Source organism: Zonotrichia leucophrys, chromosome 2 (assembly GCF_028769735.1).
Source record: "Zonotrichia leucophrys gambelii isolate GWCS_2022_RI chromosome 2, RI_Zleu_2.0, whole genome shotgun sequence".
Taxonomy (NCBI): Eukaryota; Metazoa; Chordata; class Aves; order Passeriformes; family Passerellidae; genus Zonotrichia; species Zonotrichia leucophrys.
The window spans coordinates 89105024-89120627 of NC_088171.1; the positions used below are offsets into that span (position 1 = coordinate 89105024).

The 15604-nt window shown below is 37.2% G+C and overlaps 1 protein-coding gene across 1 annotated transcript in view; it reads right to left on the reverse strand.

Moving 5' to 3' along the window:
- Window positions 1–15604, reverse strand: part of LPCAT1 (lysophosphatidylcholine acyltransferase 1) — a 65633-nt gene that overhangs the window by 15179 nt on the left and 34850 nt on the right. Inside the window, exons 10-12 of the mRNA XM_064705650.1 lie at window positions 7122–7247; window positions 1369–1522; window positions 415–513 (exon numbers count right to left, since the gene is read on the reverse strand). Coding sequence (XP_064561720.1) covers window positions 415–513; window positions 1369–1522; window positions 7122–7247 — 379 coding nt within the window. The remainder of the gene's footprint in view (window positions 1–414; window positions 514–1368; window positions 1523–7121; window positions 7248–15604) is intronic.

Below are 15604 nucleotides of genomic sequence, written 5' to 3' on the forward strand. Positions count from 1 at the left end.
TCACTTTTCCAAAAAGCTTGCATTAACAATCTATGGTAATGCTACAACAAACCACTGAGGCTAGAGCAAGATCAGGAGCACTTCTGGGAAGCATCAAGTCTGGACAAAGACTGCAGGACCACCACACATACATGGTAAGACTAAGAGGGAAGAAAATTTTAAAAACAAAAAGGAGATAGAAAATGGATTTTGCCAGAGTTTTACAGAGAACAGCAAGTGTTCATAATTTTACACAACTTACACTTGCAATGCATTCCCTGTTAACAACAACTCTTAATCTAACTTGCCATTAATATTGTTTAAAAATATAATCAAGTATCAAAAGGAAATTTGGAAACATCTATTGAGTCTAATGCCAGTATTAGTAATTTCTAAAAATAAGTAAACTACATAGACCAAGAAAATGCAGCTTACCTGAAATGCCAGCTGAATTGTTTCCAGAGTTTTGGATGGCTTACAGACAACTGACAGAGCAATGACAAATTCCCGAATGTCAATTACACCATTTTCATTCTGTGAAGGAAAACCTTTCATCAAAAGAGTACAGTTTGTCTGAGAATTTTCATAAATAACTAACAGTTGCTAAAAATGCAGAATACTCAGAAAGATTGTTACATCCACCATGACCAAAAAACCAGTCTCACTGAAATGAAATCACATGAGGACAAGAACCTGGGTGAAAGCTCTGCAGATTCTTTTCACAGTCTCAGTCAAAAATATTCTTGAAAGACAGCACTACTACTGTCACCCTTCACTTGGATGTTTAGGATTTGTCCATTAAAGCATCTGAATCACTGGGCTGAAATAAAAAACAGAACCAGAGGACAACGCACCCTAATTTAAGCCCTGAATACATGACATCTGCTCCAAGACAGAACACTGTGGACGTATCCACCTCCTGGTCCAGACAGCACCTCATCCACACAAAGATAATCATCATTTCCCCATTCTGACTGATTGCCAGAGGAATGAAAAACTGGCTCACTTGCCAAGATCCTTCAGGTTTCAGGCTTGTAGAAGAACAAGTCATTTATTTACAAGGTAAATGAAATATCAGCTAACAGACACTGCATTCATCTGCTATGAGCAGCAGCAGAGGTCTAGCCTGACCCTACCTTTCTTCCTCTTCATATTTTGCATGTAGAAAAGAGATAGTTTTTGTCCAGCTGATATTCCTTTTAAGTTCTAGCTGAAGGAATGCTTTTAGCTGATGGTAGGTGCCCTTACCTTGTTGAAAGGGAAGCGCAGTAAGCAGATTTTATGGTAAAATGCTCAGAAATCAGACCTCAGTGAATTCAATTGAAACAGAAGTAGGCTAAAGTGGAGTTAACCAAAAGCAGTAGAATTCTAAAACTTAATGTTTCTTACCTCATCAAAAAGTGCAAACATACTTTCTAATGTCTGAGAAACTGGAAATTCCAAGTAGGCTGAAAATTCTTTGAGATCAACCTTTTCTTTCTTCATTTTCATGGCCCTGGCAGCATATTTATCAAGGTCATCTTCAAGTGTTTCTGGCTTCAGCCTATAAAGCATAGTATTTTTGCACATTTTAAAAATCAACCCAGTTTTAACAATATGTATTTCAAAATATCAAATGAAAAAATGGATGATTATGATGTAAAGCATTAAAAAGTCTGGTTTCAGAATTATTACACAACTTTATTATCAAATAATGTATTTATGTAGTTTTAAAGCTCCCATTAGTTCTCAAGCTGTATCAGGAATTACTGCAAGGGCTTAAGAACCCTGGACAAACTCATGTCCTTTAGTCTACCTTGATGACAAGCCATAAGTGCAAGCAGTTCAACAGGAAGAAACACAGTCTAGAACTAGCTAATAAATTCCAAGCATGGAGAACTAGGTGGAATTTAGGTCACCTGAAAATGGCTGTATTGTAGGACACTAACATAAACCAATTATGTTTCCAAATTTACTAATGTTACTGAACAGGAAGGACATGATGCATCTTACCTAAAAAAAAAAAATAATCAGGGATTACATAATAGTGATTATACTGTTAATCCTGTTTATCAGTCCTCATTTTTCACATTCACTCTTGAGTTGGACACCATTATGAGTAACCCAAACAAAATTCTTGTAGTTCCTGTAGCTACAGAATTTCCTTAGTCCTTCCCCATTGCAAAACTGGACATTGATGGATGAACAACTTTAAACTTATATAGATATCTTTTATCCTTATATAGATATCTACTGCATGGTTGTTGGCTGGTTTTTTTTGCCTAAGTCAAGCTTCCTGTTTTGGGTTTGGGAAAAAAAAAAAAGCAAACAACAACAACAAAACAGCCCCAAAACCAACCAAACAAAAAAGCCTTACTGAATAATCTTATTATGAATAAAATAAACGGTGCTGCAGGTACAATGTAAAGAAAAGTAGCTTTCCCCCCAAATACAACATCAAGCAGATCTGGATCAGGTCTCCTCTGAACTGATTCAGGGTAACTTGGGCATCTTTCCACTCTAAAGACAAAAGATGCCAGTAAAGTCTCCTACAATGTCCTTCTGCAGTTGCAGTTTTGCTGCTTGCTGCTGCAGACAAGGAAAAGCAGTTATTCACACAACTCAGAAGCTTCCACCAGAACTGTTCCCAGACTGCAGCTGGGACTCTTCAGCAGCTTCCTCTCAGCAACAAGAATGAATAAAATGCTTAATATCAGCATTCTGAGGAGCTTCTGAAAAAAGATAAGAGCATTTCTGCTAGGAAGATGATCTGATACATCAGCTCCAGAACCTGATTGCTTGCTGTAGTGACCCTCCCTAAAGATCACAACTCTTAAGTAAAAATATATCTCCCATGGTTTTTGTCATGACCTATATGACTTACCAACATGTACTTACTAAACCATGCCAAGACCTGTATGTCTGAATTATAAGACTTGAACATGCAAGAATTCTTCCAGAAACCCATGGCTCCTATAGAAAATTCACAAATTCTCCATCCTAGCTTTAAAGCACTAATCTCAAGATTTAGTCCTAGACAGTGAAAAAAGAGTGAGACACCCTTCTGCAAGCATTAATTTTCCATGATCAAGTAGAAAAGTAGAAGGAACAATAACAAAAAAAATCCATAGAGGATTTGAGATGTACACAGAACTCATCTTCTCATGTGTAGGATTATATGCAAGAAGTGTCCACTGATAATACATCCCAGAGTAGTGGCTGCACTGGATCTTAACAGCAGCACGAGGACAGCTGGTATCTAAATCCTCCCTTGGGATAAGCCCCCACTGACGCAGAACATGTAGTGTATCATCATGTGTCTCTAAATCAGAGAGATCTTGTTTGCAATTAATTGTTTCAAAATTCACCTAGAACTGAGGGAGCACTCATTTGGTGGGTAGCACTCAAGACTTGCAAGATCTCCTCTTCACCAGTAATGAAGCCCGAACAGTTATAGAAGCTTGAAGGCAAAATCTTGTATGCAAAGTCACACAGCTCACCACAAATCTTACAGGCATCTTGTGATTTATGTTTTGTAAATACAGAAAGAGGTGTAAGGCAATCTCAAAAGCAGTATGTGGATCAGTGAGGCAAACTGCTTCAACTTGAGTATGACAGCATTGTGCTTCTGGTCATCCAAGGTGGGCTCACTTCCCCTCTACCCTTTCAAAATCAGGAAGTCATTAATATGTTGATGACCATAAGCTGCTAAACTGAACTCTTCAGAAGCCAAGTGCAAATCTCATAATAAGTTCTGAACCAACGTGAAAAGGTCTGAATGTCCCAACTCCTTTACAATTGTTACTTTTATCCCAATGGAGGCCATAAATTATAGAAAGCCCACAACGAATGTCTACCCTCATGAAATCATGTTTGTTGGCTTAATAGTTTCCATGCAGGATCTAGGCTTTACAACATATAAAATTATTTGCTGTTGTGGTGTTTTGATTCATTTTTTAGGTCACTGCATACTAAAGAGAACAGGAAGTATTCCTGAGTCCATGAAGATGGAAAGGACATTCTTCAAGATGAACAGCTCTGAACATCAGATTTTTCACAGCAGACTTCACAAGGAAAACCGGATCCCTCAAGGTAAAATATTTTACAGCATAATTATCACTACTTTTAGTAAGTATGCTAGTTTTAGCTATATTTGACTATTTGAAAATAAGCTTATTTCTTGCATGCTGGGAACCCGCCAAAAACCTTCAGAGAGCTGGAAGAACAGCTGGATCTTGTAGCTAGCTACTGGAAACTGCAAGCACAGAGAAACATGCCCTAAGCCAGAAAAGACATTCAACTTTATGTCTGCTGATGTACTTATGTGCAACTTCTTGCCATCATAGAGCATGTATACTGAAAAACTGCAAAACTGACCCTCTTGAATACTCTTGGCACACCCTGCCTTGATCCACAAAAGCAGGGGCTGCCATGGCTGGTATTTGCTGTCATGCCTGATTCTTGATCACCTCCTGCATTGGAGAGCATTGCTTTTATCACAAATGCAGAAGGTAAACACCCTCCAGAGGTTTTTTCCTTGTTACAGATGATCTCTGAGCACTCTGAAGTCACAGCACAGGTAGTTAGCTGTGAGGATTATTACTCTGGAGACACAAAGTTCTACCTACAGTCTGGCCCATTTCAGACACACATGGAGAGCAGAAATCTGCATTGTAGTCTGGATGGAAGAGGCTGTTGAGCAAGAATAGACAGGCACCAGGCCTGAGGTCCTTGCAGATCTCAGTAGCTTACAGCTTCATTGACTAAAAGGATCCTCATGGTCAACCCAATGAGGTAATATTGGCAATTAGAACAAACAGAAGCTTGAAAAATAGGAGCAAATAAATGCAAACCAGAACTCAAGGATCTCCTTGCAGGCAACTACCCTAAGGCAACTCATAAGAAGCATCTCATAAAAAGACAGACTAGACTTAATTAACTGTATTAACACTTCCTGAAAGAGAAGATATTCAAAGAGGCTTTAGTAAGGCATAAAATCCAAACAAGATTCAATGTCCAGAACATGGCAATAGATTAAGTTCAAATAAAACTAGAGATTCACTTTACACAGTGGGAACATCAATTACAGAATAAGTCATCAAATGAAGCAGAGGATTTACAATATATGAAAAAAAAAAGCTTTAACTTAGACTGCACATAGTTTAGCAATTAGCTTGTTGGTCAGACAAACTATCAGACAGAAGAGAAACATGACTCCTTGAGGAGCAATGAATGCACAATTTGAGAAGATAAGTCTATGATCAATTGATGTCATTGATAAAGCAGTCCTTTTATCACAGAGTTTGGTACAAGCCAGCTGTACAGCCCAAGCTCTTCCTTAGATGAAGCATGAGAACTCACTGCTGTGCCTGCATGGATTCTGGACTGGATCCCATCCAGTTGAGCACAGGCTAAGCAAATTTTACAGACAACGATAATGAATCCTGTAGACACAATGTGCACAGAAGTAACTCTTCAGTAGAGCCAACTGAGGTGTAAGTTGATTTCAAAAAATCAAAACCAAAAAGAACTCTGAATTTGCCTTACTATAGGAATCTTAAAACTGGATCTTACCTTGAAAGTATGTCATTGCTCAAAAATAAATGTTAAGACTGGATGAAAAAGCCATTGGATAAAATTTACTTTTCCAGTTATTTAGGGATGCTAGTGGATGATCTTAATGCCTCCCTGACCTCAAAACCTTTGAATAAACAGCAAAATGACTACATTATTATCAAATGTGCATTAGAGATGAAGTCATATTACAATCTTCATCCAATTGTGCCAGAAAAATACCAGCATAATATCCTTCTTATTGGCACACGCCCAAATTCAGAGAGGATTATATTTCGCCAAGGATTAATTGCTCATACCAGAGAGAGAACTGGTCTGCAGTGAACCTCCCTCACATATGCATGTAACTGTTTCAGAGGCCAAAACAAAAGCATAATTTGAAAGAACAGCTTTAAATTGAGCAGACAGAAGCCAGACAACTTAACAAGAGGATTAAACTGAATCCCAGGATTATCAACTGCATAATAAGAGACGTGGGTGGTTGGTTTGTTTTGTTTCACTTGTTTTTCTTCCTTAGTACTGTAAATTCAGAGCCTTTTAAACAATGTGAGAATCTTTATTTTCCCCTATAAGTGTCTCCTATTCTAATGGAAGTTTTTCAGATGGAAGCCCTGACAATAGATTAGTACATGCTTGTCATCTGAATTCATGATGTGTGCTGTCCTACATTCCTTATTATCCAACAGAACTTCTTCTTTATTTTCATTTATGTACACAAGCTGAAGATGAAGGAAAAAATTAGTGAAAGGAAATAAAATACGCAATGGAAACATTAGACTATGCTCTGTACTTTCAAGTAATGAGAGAAGAAAATGAAAAAAGGTCGTGCATATTGAGAGTTAATAGGATGAGGCTGTACATTTAGTTCATAGTTGCTCAATAAGATCACCGCAGAAGCAGGAGAAAAATTGAAAAACAGCAGCAAGTTCTACTACTTGGTTTAGTAATGTAAATTGCAGTAAATGTAAAAATGTAGTAAAAATGTAAATTCTTCAGGTTTGCTGAGGCTTTTTTGAAAAGTAGAGCTAGCAGGAAATGGCACTATGGGAAGAAAGAAGAGAGGACCTATGCTGCATGCACTGAGCTACAGCTGCATTAGAAAGTCCATCTGGCAGTGACCCACTCAAAAGATCAACCACCACCTTGTCCTTCTCAGGAAAGGGTGACCCCTCTGTCCTCACTATTACAAGGTTAATCCAGCCACAAGATTGCTGTTGGCAGCATTTGTTTTCCCTCCACAGATGTCACAGGAAAAGACAATTGACTCTCAACTGTATCAAATATTAGGAATCCCACGGTATTCCTGATCCTCTTCAGAAACTGTCTTCTAGTTCAGGAATGAATGCTTCAGACTCTGCTCACTTGTCAGATGGAAAATAAGAATTTTACAACTTACTCTATTCATTAGGATTCAGGGGTGCTGCTTGCAAGTGAAGGACAGTACTGTTTTAATTTTACACTTGTGTTTCCCTGATTGTATGATGACAACACTCCATTTATACTCATAAATGCAATATTGTTACATGATGGGAAAAACTACAGATATATAATAAAGATACGCCTTACATATAAATATTGTATATGCTCACCCAAGGCTTCTCACAAGCTTTGCAAATTCTAAAAGACACGTATCTGAAGGCAGACGAAGCTGTCCCTCAGCCAAAGCCAGCTGACAGTCTTCAAACGTGTAGTCTGTCACTGGAACTCCCAATGCCCTTGAATAAACCAAAGAAACACTGTAAACAAGACAGTAAGAAAACTGAGCAGAATAATCACTTTTTTCACAGCAAGAAATCCTGTAACAACTATGCTTTCAATTCTGAAAAACTGTAACGAAGAGACAATAAAGTAAGTTTATACAGAGAGAACGAAATATGGCACTTGATCTGTTGCAGAGCATCTGCTTTGACCGAGTCCATGAAAATATGCAAGAACGCAAGTCAAAAATTAGGCAGTGCATAGACTTTCATAGACAAATTTCATATAAGTGAATATCAAGGGTTTCAAAATGTTTAATCTAGAACCCAAATATATATTTATTAACAAATGTGTCCAATATTTTTATTATTGATTTATTAATGTGTTAGCGCAATCACCTGAGCAGAACAGCTATTACCTTCAGCTAATATTAATATTACACAAAAGGCAACATTTCTCTACAAAGAACAGCTAGAACACAACATATAAAAACAAGCAGAGTTAAACTCTAAGCAAACAAGTTATTTTTAAATATTTTCTACATTAAGGTAGGAAAAAATACTCCCAAGTCTTTATGCACTAAACAAATCAGTACTGGTTTTGGCTTCACTTTTAACTTGATGCTCCAAAAGATAACTGATGGAAATTCTGATATTGTAGCTGCCCCGTATTTGCTGCAGCAAAGTTGACAGAAAGAGGTGGTGTGAAAGAGGACTTTAAGAATTCAGTGTACAAACATAAGATGCAATTTAGAAAGCCAACATCGCTCCATATAAGCTACTCATCTGCCACATTTTTTATTATACTTGATTTTACTTATCATAGTAAGGAGCATTATCTCCTTTATGCAGCTTTTTCTAGTTTGATGAAATCTTCACAAAATTTGTTTAGTTACCTTAATTCTTTTCATCTACAGTTTGCCTACCATACCGCTAACAACCTTTTTCATATGTGAAGTTCATATACACTAATGGCAAGACTGATGCAAAACCCTGAGGTCTGCCACACTAATTTTGGCTTTGATGAAAACTCTGCATTCAATTTTCTGCTTTACTATAAGCAGTTTGATCTGTAATGGAAGTTACCTCTTATGCAAACAATTTCTGTCAAACAGTCTCTTCCTCAGAATCTCATTCCAAGGCCTTTGAATAGCAAGGTAAATAACATAAGCCAGTTCTCTTCTGTCCAGGGACTCTGTCATATAGGACATGCACCAGACCTTAAAGGTACTGATCAGGGCTTTTCTCTTCTCTTTGAGGCTGAGAAAGGCAAACATCTAGGAAGAACACCTCACTAATAAATATTCAAGCTCCAAAGTACCAAATGTGGTAAAAAACCAGATAGTGCTTATAAGCTATTTATGCACAAAACAAGGAATTAGAAGGTAGTGATCCTGGCTGAATAGCCTCCCCCTTCCTAAGAAGAAGAAACAAAGAGAAAGAAACAAAAGACAAAGCCCACTAAACCAAATTATTTAGGTACAGAGAAAAGTCATCTTACAAGCAGAATGTTGAAGATTAGATTGCATCATACTGGTGACCTAAGCAATTAAATCCCGTTCCTCTAAAATTTTCTCTGCTTGATCTGTTCTTGTTTCACCAATCCACTCCTCCTATGAAGTGTCCCAGCAGAATTTGTAAATCAGTAAACCACCTTAATAGAATGGACAGATTCTTGTGATACCTCACCCCACAGACTCATGGTAAAATACAGATGAAGAACTCCCCCATGCTGTGGGGATTTAAATCCATTTCCAAGTTCAACCTGAGTTAGAGATCAGGTATTGTGAGCATGTCAAGACTTCTGTTTTATAGTATTCCATACAGTATTATGAAAGATGCAATATATGATGTAATATATGTAATCTGTATTATAATAATCTGTATTAATATATGTAATCTGTATTATACAAGATGAAATCACTGGTATTTTACAACACAAAATTAATTTTCCTCAAAAGAAGAGAAAGAAGTGGATGAAAGAAGCAGAGTCTATCCAGCCAGTTGAGATTACTTCCTATTCCCCATCTTTTGCACTCAATCATCCCTACAGACATCCATGTCAACTGTCTCCAGCAAGGACATGCTACAGACAGAACTACCCAGAGCAGTTCCATAAAAGAATGACACAAAGATCTAGCCCAGCCAAGCACATTACACCAAAATTCATCAGTTCTCCAGGCCATGCTAGATATAGCATGTAACAGAAATACAGGAACTTACAGGCAATCAGCTGAAGCACAGGGGAACTACATGCAAAAGGGGAAGCATGTTAAAAATAAGGAAACTGAAAGAGTAAAGTGTTCCTCTGTTGGACATATTAGGAAAACAGAGAAGTGGTGAGACACTTAACTTCTGAAAGGACAGAAAAAAATTAGTTTCATTGAAAATGATTAAAGGTGGCAATTAAAATAGAGAGGCTTTAAAGAAACAGAAGAAACTCAAGCATTCTCTCAAGTGAAATAGAGAAGATGGACAAGCTAAAACATAACCATAAGGTGGCAAGCCAAAGCAAGAAACAATAGCTTGTTAAAACCAAAAGCAAGATGCTGTTCCAACACATTAAAAGAAAGATGACTAACAAAGATCAGGGCACTCAGCCTGGGGGGAGGGTTGAAGCCTAAATGACTGCCAGCCCAGCACCAATGCCAGATTTAAATAACTGCTAAATAATGGCCCTTGAATATGTTGAAGGAGCCTAGCCAAGAGAAATTTTTAAAAAAGCCCAAAACAAACAACAAAAAAATCAAAACCAAACTTAAGATAGAAAATAAATTCCAAACAAATGCCAGGGTCATTTCAGACACAGCCAAACCACAAGGGGAAACACAACCTGCATATTTTATAGCTTTGTGCACCCCTTATAAAAGAGATGGTAGTTGGGCCAGAATTATATTGCTGCTATCAGTGAAGGAAAATCCCCACTACAATTAATACCTACATGTACATTCAATGCCAACACAAACACAAAATGGGATTTAGAAAGACAAAAGCAGCTTCTTTTGTTCATCTGTTGTAATTTTCAAGCTGCTGGACTAAAAAAAACCCCAAGAAAATGAACTTAAAGAGGGTACATATACATCCAGACTTTCACAATAACAAAGGTCAGAAGTGAGGAAGGAAAGAAACACTTTTGCTCAAAGCAAAGTTCAATCATAGAATCAGCCAAGGCCAGCTAGAGTTCAAGGGGCTCTTGAGTTCAGAAGACAAACCACAAGCTGTATAGAGCTAGCAGCTTTAAAAGGACCTTGATTTCAGCTCAGAATGTTGAAGAAACTGAAACTGGGCAACATAAAAAGTTCATCATTTATGCTAAGACTTGTGAAATTTTTAATTTCTTAGAATAAAGCCTGGCTTATTAGAGTTCACTGTAAGGCCTCGGTACAAGTGCAACTCACAGGATTTTCTAGAGAACCAGTTATCAAACTATTCTAACTCATCCTCCAGGGCAATCTTTTTCTACTTCAATTGGGGAAAAGATCATTTCAATTGGAGATGTAAATCACACGTACAATCCTATATTCTTAATAAACTAAAAATAAAACAACTTTTCCCATATCTTCATTTGAAAGGTTTTCCCCCCTCTTTTCTTCAAACAACCTCTACTTTCACATTCAGTAAATGTGAGCCTAGCCTTTTTTAAAGTCCAGCAGATTTAAATGGCCTGATACGAATGTCTCGCTTGAGATACCTTGAGACTTTTTCCTTCCCTGCCCTCCCCAAGGTGCTGGCTGTTTACCTATCCTGACATCACACTACATCAAGTTTCAAAGTCAGCAAGTTGCTTGAAAATAATAAACTCAAATGAAACAAAGCCCCAAAAGCTTTCCTGCAAACCCAATCTGAGAAACACAAGTTATACTTGTTATATCCTGATGTCTTATACCAAACAGCTCTCTATGTCTAACATTTGTGCAGTCACAATATAAGATGAATTATTAACTTCCTCATTTTCTGCATACCAATCCACTATGCATGCAAAATGCCAAACATAAAACAGAATGTGACTGCTGGAATATTATGTAAAGTGAGAAAAAATAGTACAGGCAATATTGTGACATTTGGAATCTACATTTCAACAAAAAGATTCTCAAAATTGTTCATAAGCAGAACTATGAACTAATCAAGAGAACATTCCACAGGCTGCTCAGAAAAACTCCCTTAAATCAGCTATAATCTTTATCGGGTGCTGAAAACATTAGGATTCTATCTAAAAGTACCAAATATGTAATTTGGTATTTTTCTTCCTTACTGGATGTTCAGCAAAAAGACACACAAAATACAGTGGACAAATAACTCCAATTATTAGTAGTCATCCAATCTAGTCATCAGTAGTACACAAACTTCCTGAACCAGAGACCTTTTGTACGACTATGTTTTAAAATCACTCATTAACCACATGTTTTTCACAGTATATCTCAGCTCTGATGAAGTAATTTTATCTATCTGGTAATGAATGCCACAATTTTGCATATTTTAAAGACTTACTCTTTTTACTTTTAGCTGATTGACTGTTGAGTGCTTTCCATCTCTCCTGCTATGAAAACTAAGACTTCCTTTAGTATGCTTTTTCAGAACACTGGGATTTTCCTGACCTTCAAAACAACCCTCCACTCTCTTTTTTTCCCATCCTTTCCCAAGCTGAAGTACTGCCAACTATTTAGTTTTGGAAGGCCAGAGAAGATAGTCCCTTTTCTCTCCTCAGACTACTACTTTGTGACATTCTCCAAGCAAAAGAAGGTCCAGTCATGAGTCTGAAGTTCACATAAGGAATCTATTATCTCATAATAGTTTAATTTTTAGACAGAAAAAGAAGTTGCCAATGACTGTATTTCTGCCTGGTGTTGTTTGAATTTGGATTCTGTAACTGTTGATCTTGTAGACTTGCACATCACAAATCTTCAAGGGGTAAAAAACAGAGGAGGTCCTCCTTGTGTTGTCAGCATTCAAAAACCAGAATGTTGCAGTTCAAACCAGAGTGTTGCAAAGTATTACTTAACATTTAAAAAAATTATTTCTTCCTTGAGAAACTAGATGTAGCAAGAAGCTGCACAGTTAACCCTGTTCTGTGACTATGTTCTTCACCTGCCACACTCATAGTATTCACAAAAATGAACAGAGTGCACAATGTATCTCATCTCCATTTTTGTTTATGGCAGGAAACCCAGACAATGCACAGAATTTTTAGGTGGGAAAAGACCTATGAGGTCAAGTCCAACCTTTGACTGATCACTGTCTTTTCAACTAAACCATGGTGTCACGTCCAGTTGTTTCCTGAACATCTCCCTGGGCAGCCCATTCTGATACTTAACACTTTCCATGAAGAAATTCTCCCTGATGCTCAACCTGAACCTCCCCTAGAGCAGCTTGAGGCCATTTCCTCTCATCCTATCACTGGCTGTGCCAGACAAGAGGCAAACCTACAGCTTGGAACAACCTCCTTTCAGGCAGTTATAGATCCCCCTGAGCCTTCTTCTCTCCAGGCTATACAGCCCCAGCTCCCTCAGCCACTTCTCACATGATTTACTCTCTAGACCCTTCACCATCAATGCTTCAAATGGATGCTTGTTAACTCCAGCACTACAGTAATTCCACTTATAATGATGCTTATGCCTTTAATGGCATAAAAATGCCAAAAACCCAGTTTGGATTTCAAAGCTGAATGGTGAGCATCCAAACAGTACCTGTGCAGAATCACACAAGGAATTTCAGACAGCACAGGCACAGAACACAGCAGTTTTTCCAAAGCTGGATTCAACAGGCCACTGAATACAGAAATAGCCACAAGTCAGACCAGTAAGCTACTGCAAACTCCCATCCTCAAGGATACTCTTCTGCAACTCACATTAATCTATCACATACATTGGCAAAGATCACATTCTGATGCTGTCAGAGCTTGCAAGAAAAAAACCAAACCCTGATTTTGACTGTGTAGAAGATGACAAAAGCGAAGATGGACACAGAAGACTACCTGTAATGTTTTTTGCCTTCACCAGCATGCTGGATAAAAGTACTTATTTTCAAAAGCAAAATGTAATGCTCATATGTCAAGCTGGTAAGTCAGTGCTTTAACTGTATGACATGCTCCAACATGGGGAAAGTGATCCTGGCAAGCACCTGACAGAAAACATCAGGAAGGCAGGTGTTTCAAGTTCCATGTCTAACACGCTGCACTTTAATCAATTTCAGCATCTACTGCAAATATAAAAGCATGTCTTTAAATGTTTCTGTAAGTGAGGAAGAAGAACAGAATTACTGGACAAATGCAAACTGGACTATGACATTTTGCTATTTCTACAGGATGGCTGCATTTCTGGGCTCACAAAAAATGAAACTTCAGAACTCCTGGAAAGTGCCACACATGTTATTACAGTGCTGAGTTTAACACCCAAAAGATCTAGGAAAACAAAATGCTCAAATCAGGAGTACTGAAAGAACTTAAGTTCTGAGGTGCTTACAGTTTTGAAAAACAAAGGGCCAAAAGTTTCTGGTTTCCATCAAGTTTCAGTCTCAACATCTGCCACATGCAAAAAAAATCTAACAAATTTGCAATAATTTGTCTTCCATTTTTTCCTCCAACTGTACCACCTAACCAAATTCTTCCCTATTTCGAAGACAGTCTTGAAGAGAAATTAAAAGAAAACAAATTGTGTTTGCATGTGAATAAGTAACCTGTGGGTCTGTGTATCATCATCTAGTCAGCTTATATCTGTAATTACAGCTGAGGTTACTTTAGACTTGCACAAAGAGCCGGCAGTGCAGATTTTCACAATCAGATGCCTTCACTACCACTGGCTTATCTATGCACAAAATGAATTTTTGCAGCTAACTAAAAGCTAAGTTACTGACATAATTCCTTCAAACATATCAGTCCTAAAGAGCAGCAGGGTAACAAACTTGGTTTTCCCCCCAAAGTGGCAGTAAAAGTTATCTATTTTTCCCTTCAAACAGAATTTCTATACCCTAAATAGTACTTTGAGTACAACTAAGAGATGTCTTTCAGAATACAATTGCTCATGAAAATTAGGCACTTAAGAACAGTAGCAAATGGGTACAACTCCACAATGAAAAGAGGCAACTAATATTTTCTTTAGGGGAAAATACTAGAAACAAACCACAAAATAAATGATTCTTTAAATAGCTATCAGTAAATTAAGAACTATGATGCAACAAAACAAGATAGGTAAAAATGCATAAAAATTTGTAGTTAATGCAGCTAAGAAGCATAAGACTTTTTAATGCATAAGACAAAATACAAAAAATAAATGTAACCAACTACTAGCTAAGGATAGGAAAATTGTCATTAGGAAAAAAACTCTTCTGTCATGTGCAATACTTACACTAGCAAACAATTAAGACAACAAATCTTATGAATAAAAGTAAGTATTTCCCAATGCTCTAAGAGTGATAGAGATATTTCCTCTAGCACTGAGAAATTTTTAGAAACAAATACTTGTGATTACAAGGTCAAGTGATTTGTTCCTAATAGTTCTGGAAAAGCTGGGATTGAAGTTTCAAGTGGCTGACAATTTTACAACACTAACATAGTTCCAGTAAACTATTACTTATTAATTTGAAGATTAAAAAAACCCCAAAAAACAACATGGGCCAGAATGTTTGACACTCCAGTAGAAAATATAGAGAAGAAACTGTGGAACTCAAGAAATTAACAGACCAAAGATGGTTGGTTGGCTACCATCAACATAAGATAACAGGTTATGCACATGAAGACCAAAATGATGATTTTGCTTAAGTAATAAGAAAGTAAGGCAATATAATATTTACCTACATGGCATGACTTACTAGTAGGGTGGTTTCAGGGTTTTGTTAGAGCCAATAAAGAACACATGAAATTAATAAACACTTTATGAAATGAATTAACACTTTATTTTTTGATTTTGAAGTACTAGTTGGGACTGATGCCATATTTAAAAGCACTCAACATTTTCAGTGATTTGAAAGTGACTTTAAACACAGCTCCTGATAGCACTTGGTGGGTGACACGAGCATTGACTAAACTGAGTAGGAGCCAGAACAAGGCCAGAAAGCTCAAACAAGACAGACTCACTCAAAAATGAGTTTTATGAGAAAATTAAATGTGAAGCATATCATTAAGATATAAGTAGGGACAATATTTTAAACAGCAGATTAATCTATTCTGCACATACCTTTTGTGCAAATAAAGAAAATGACCCAAAGGATGGCAAGCATGTTCAGCAGTAGTGGCTCTCCTGTATGAATAATTCCAGTTCTGATAACACAGGCACACTTTGGCATTCAGTTTTTGGGCAAGTAAATTTATCCAATGTGCAAGGAACTAATATCCTAAAGAAGCAAGCCTCCATGAATGACAGCAACTCCTTAACAAAATATTT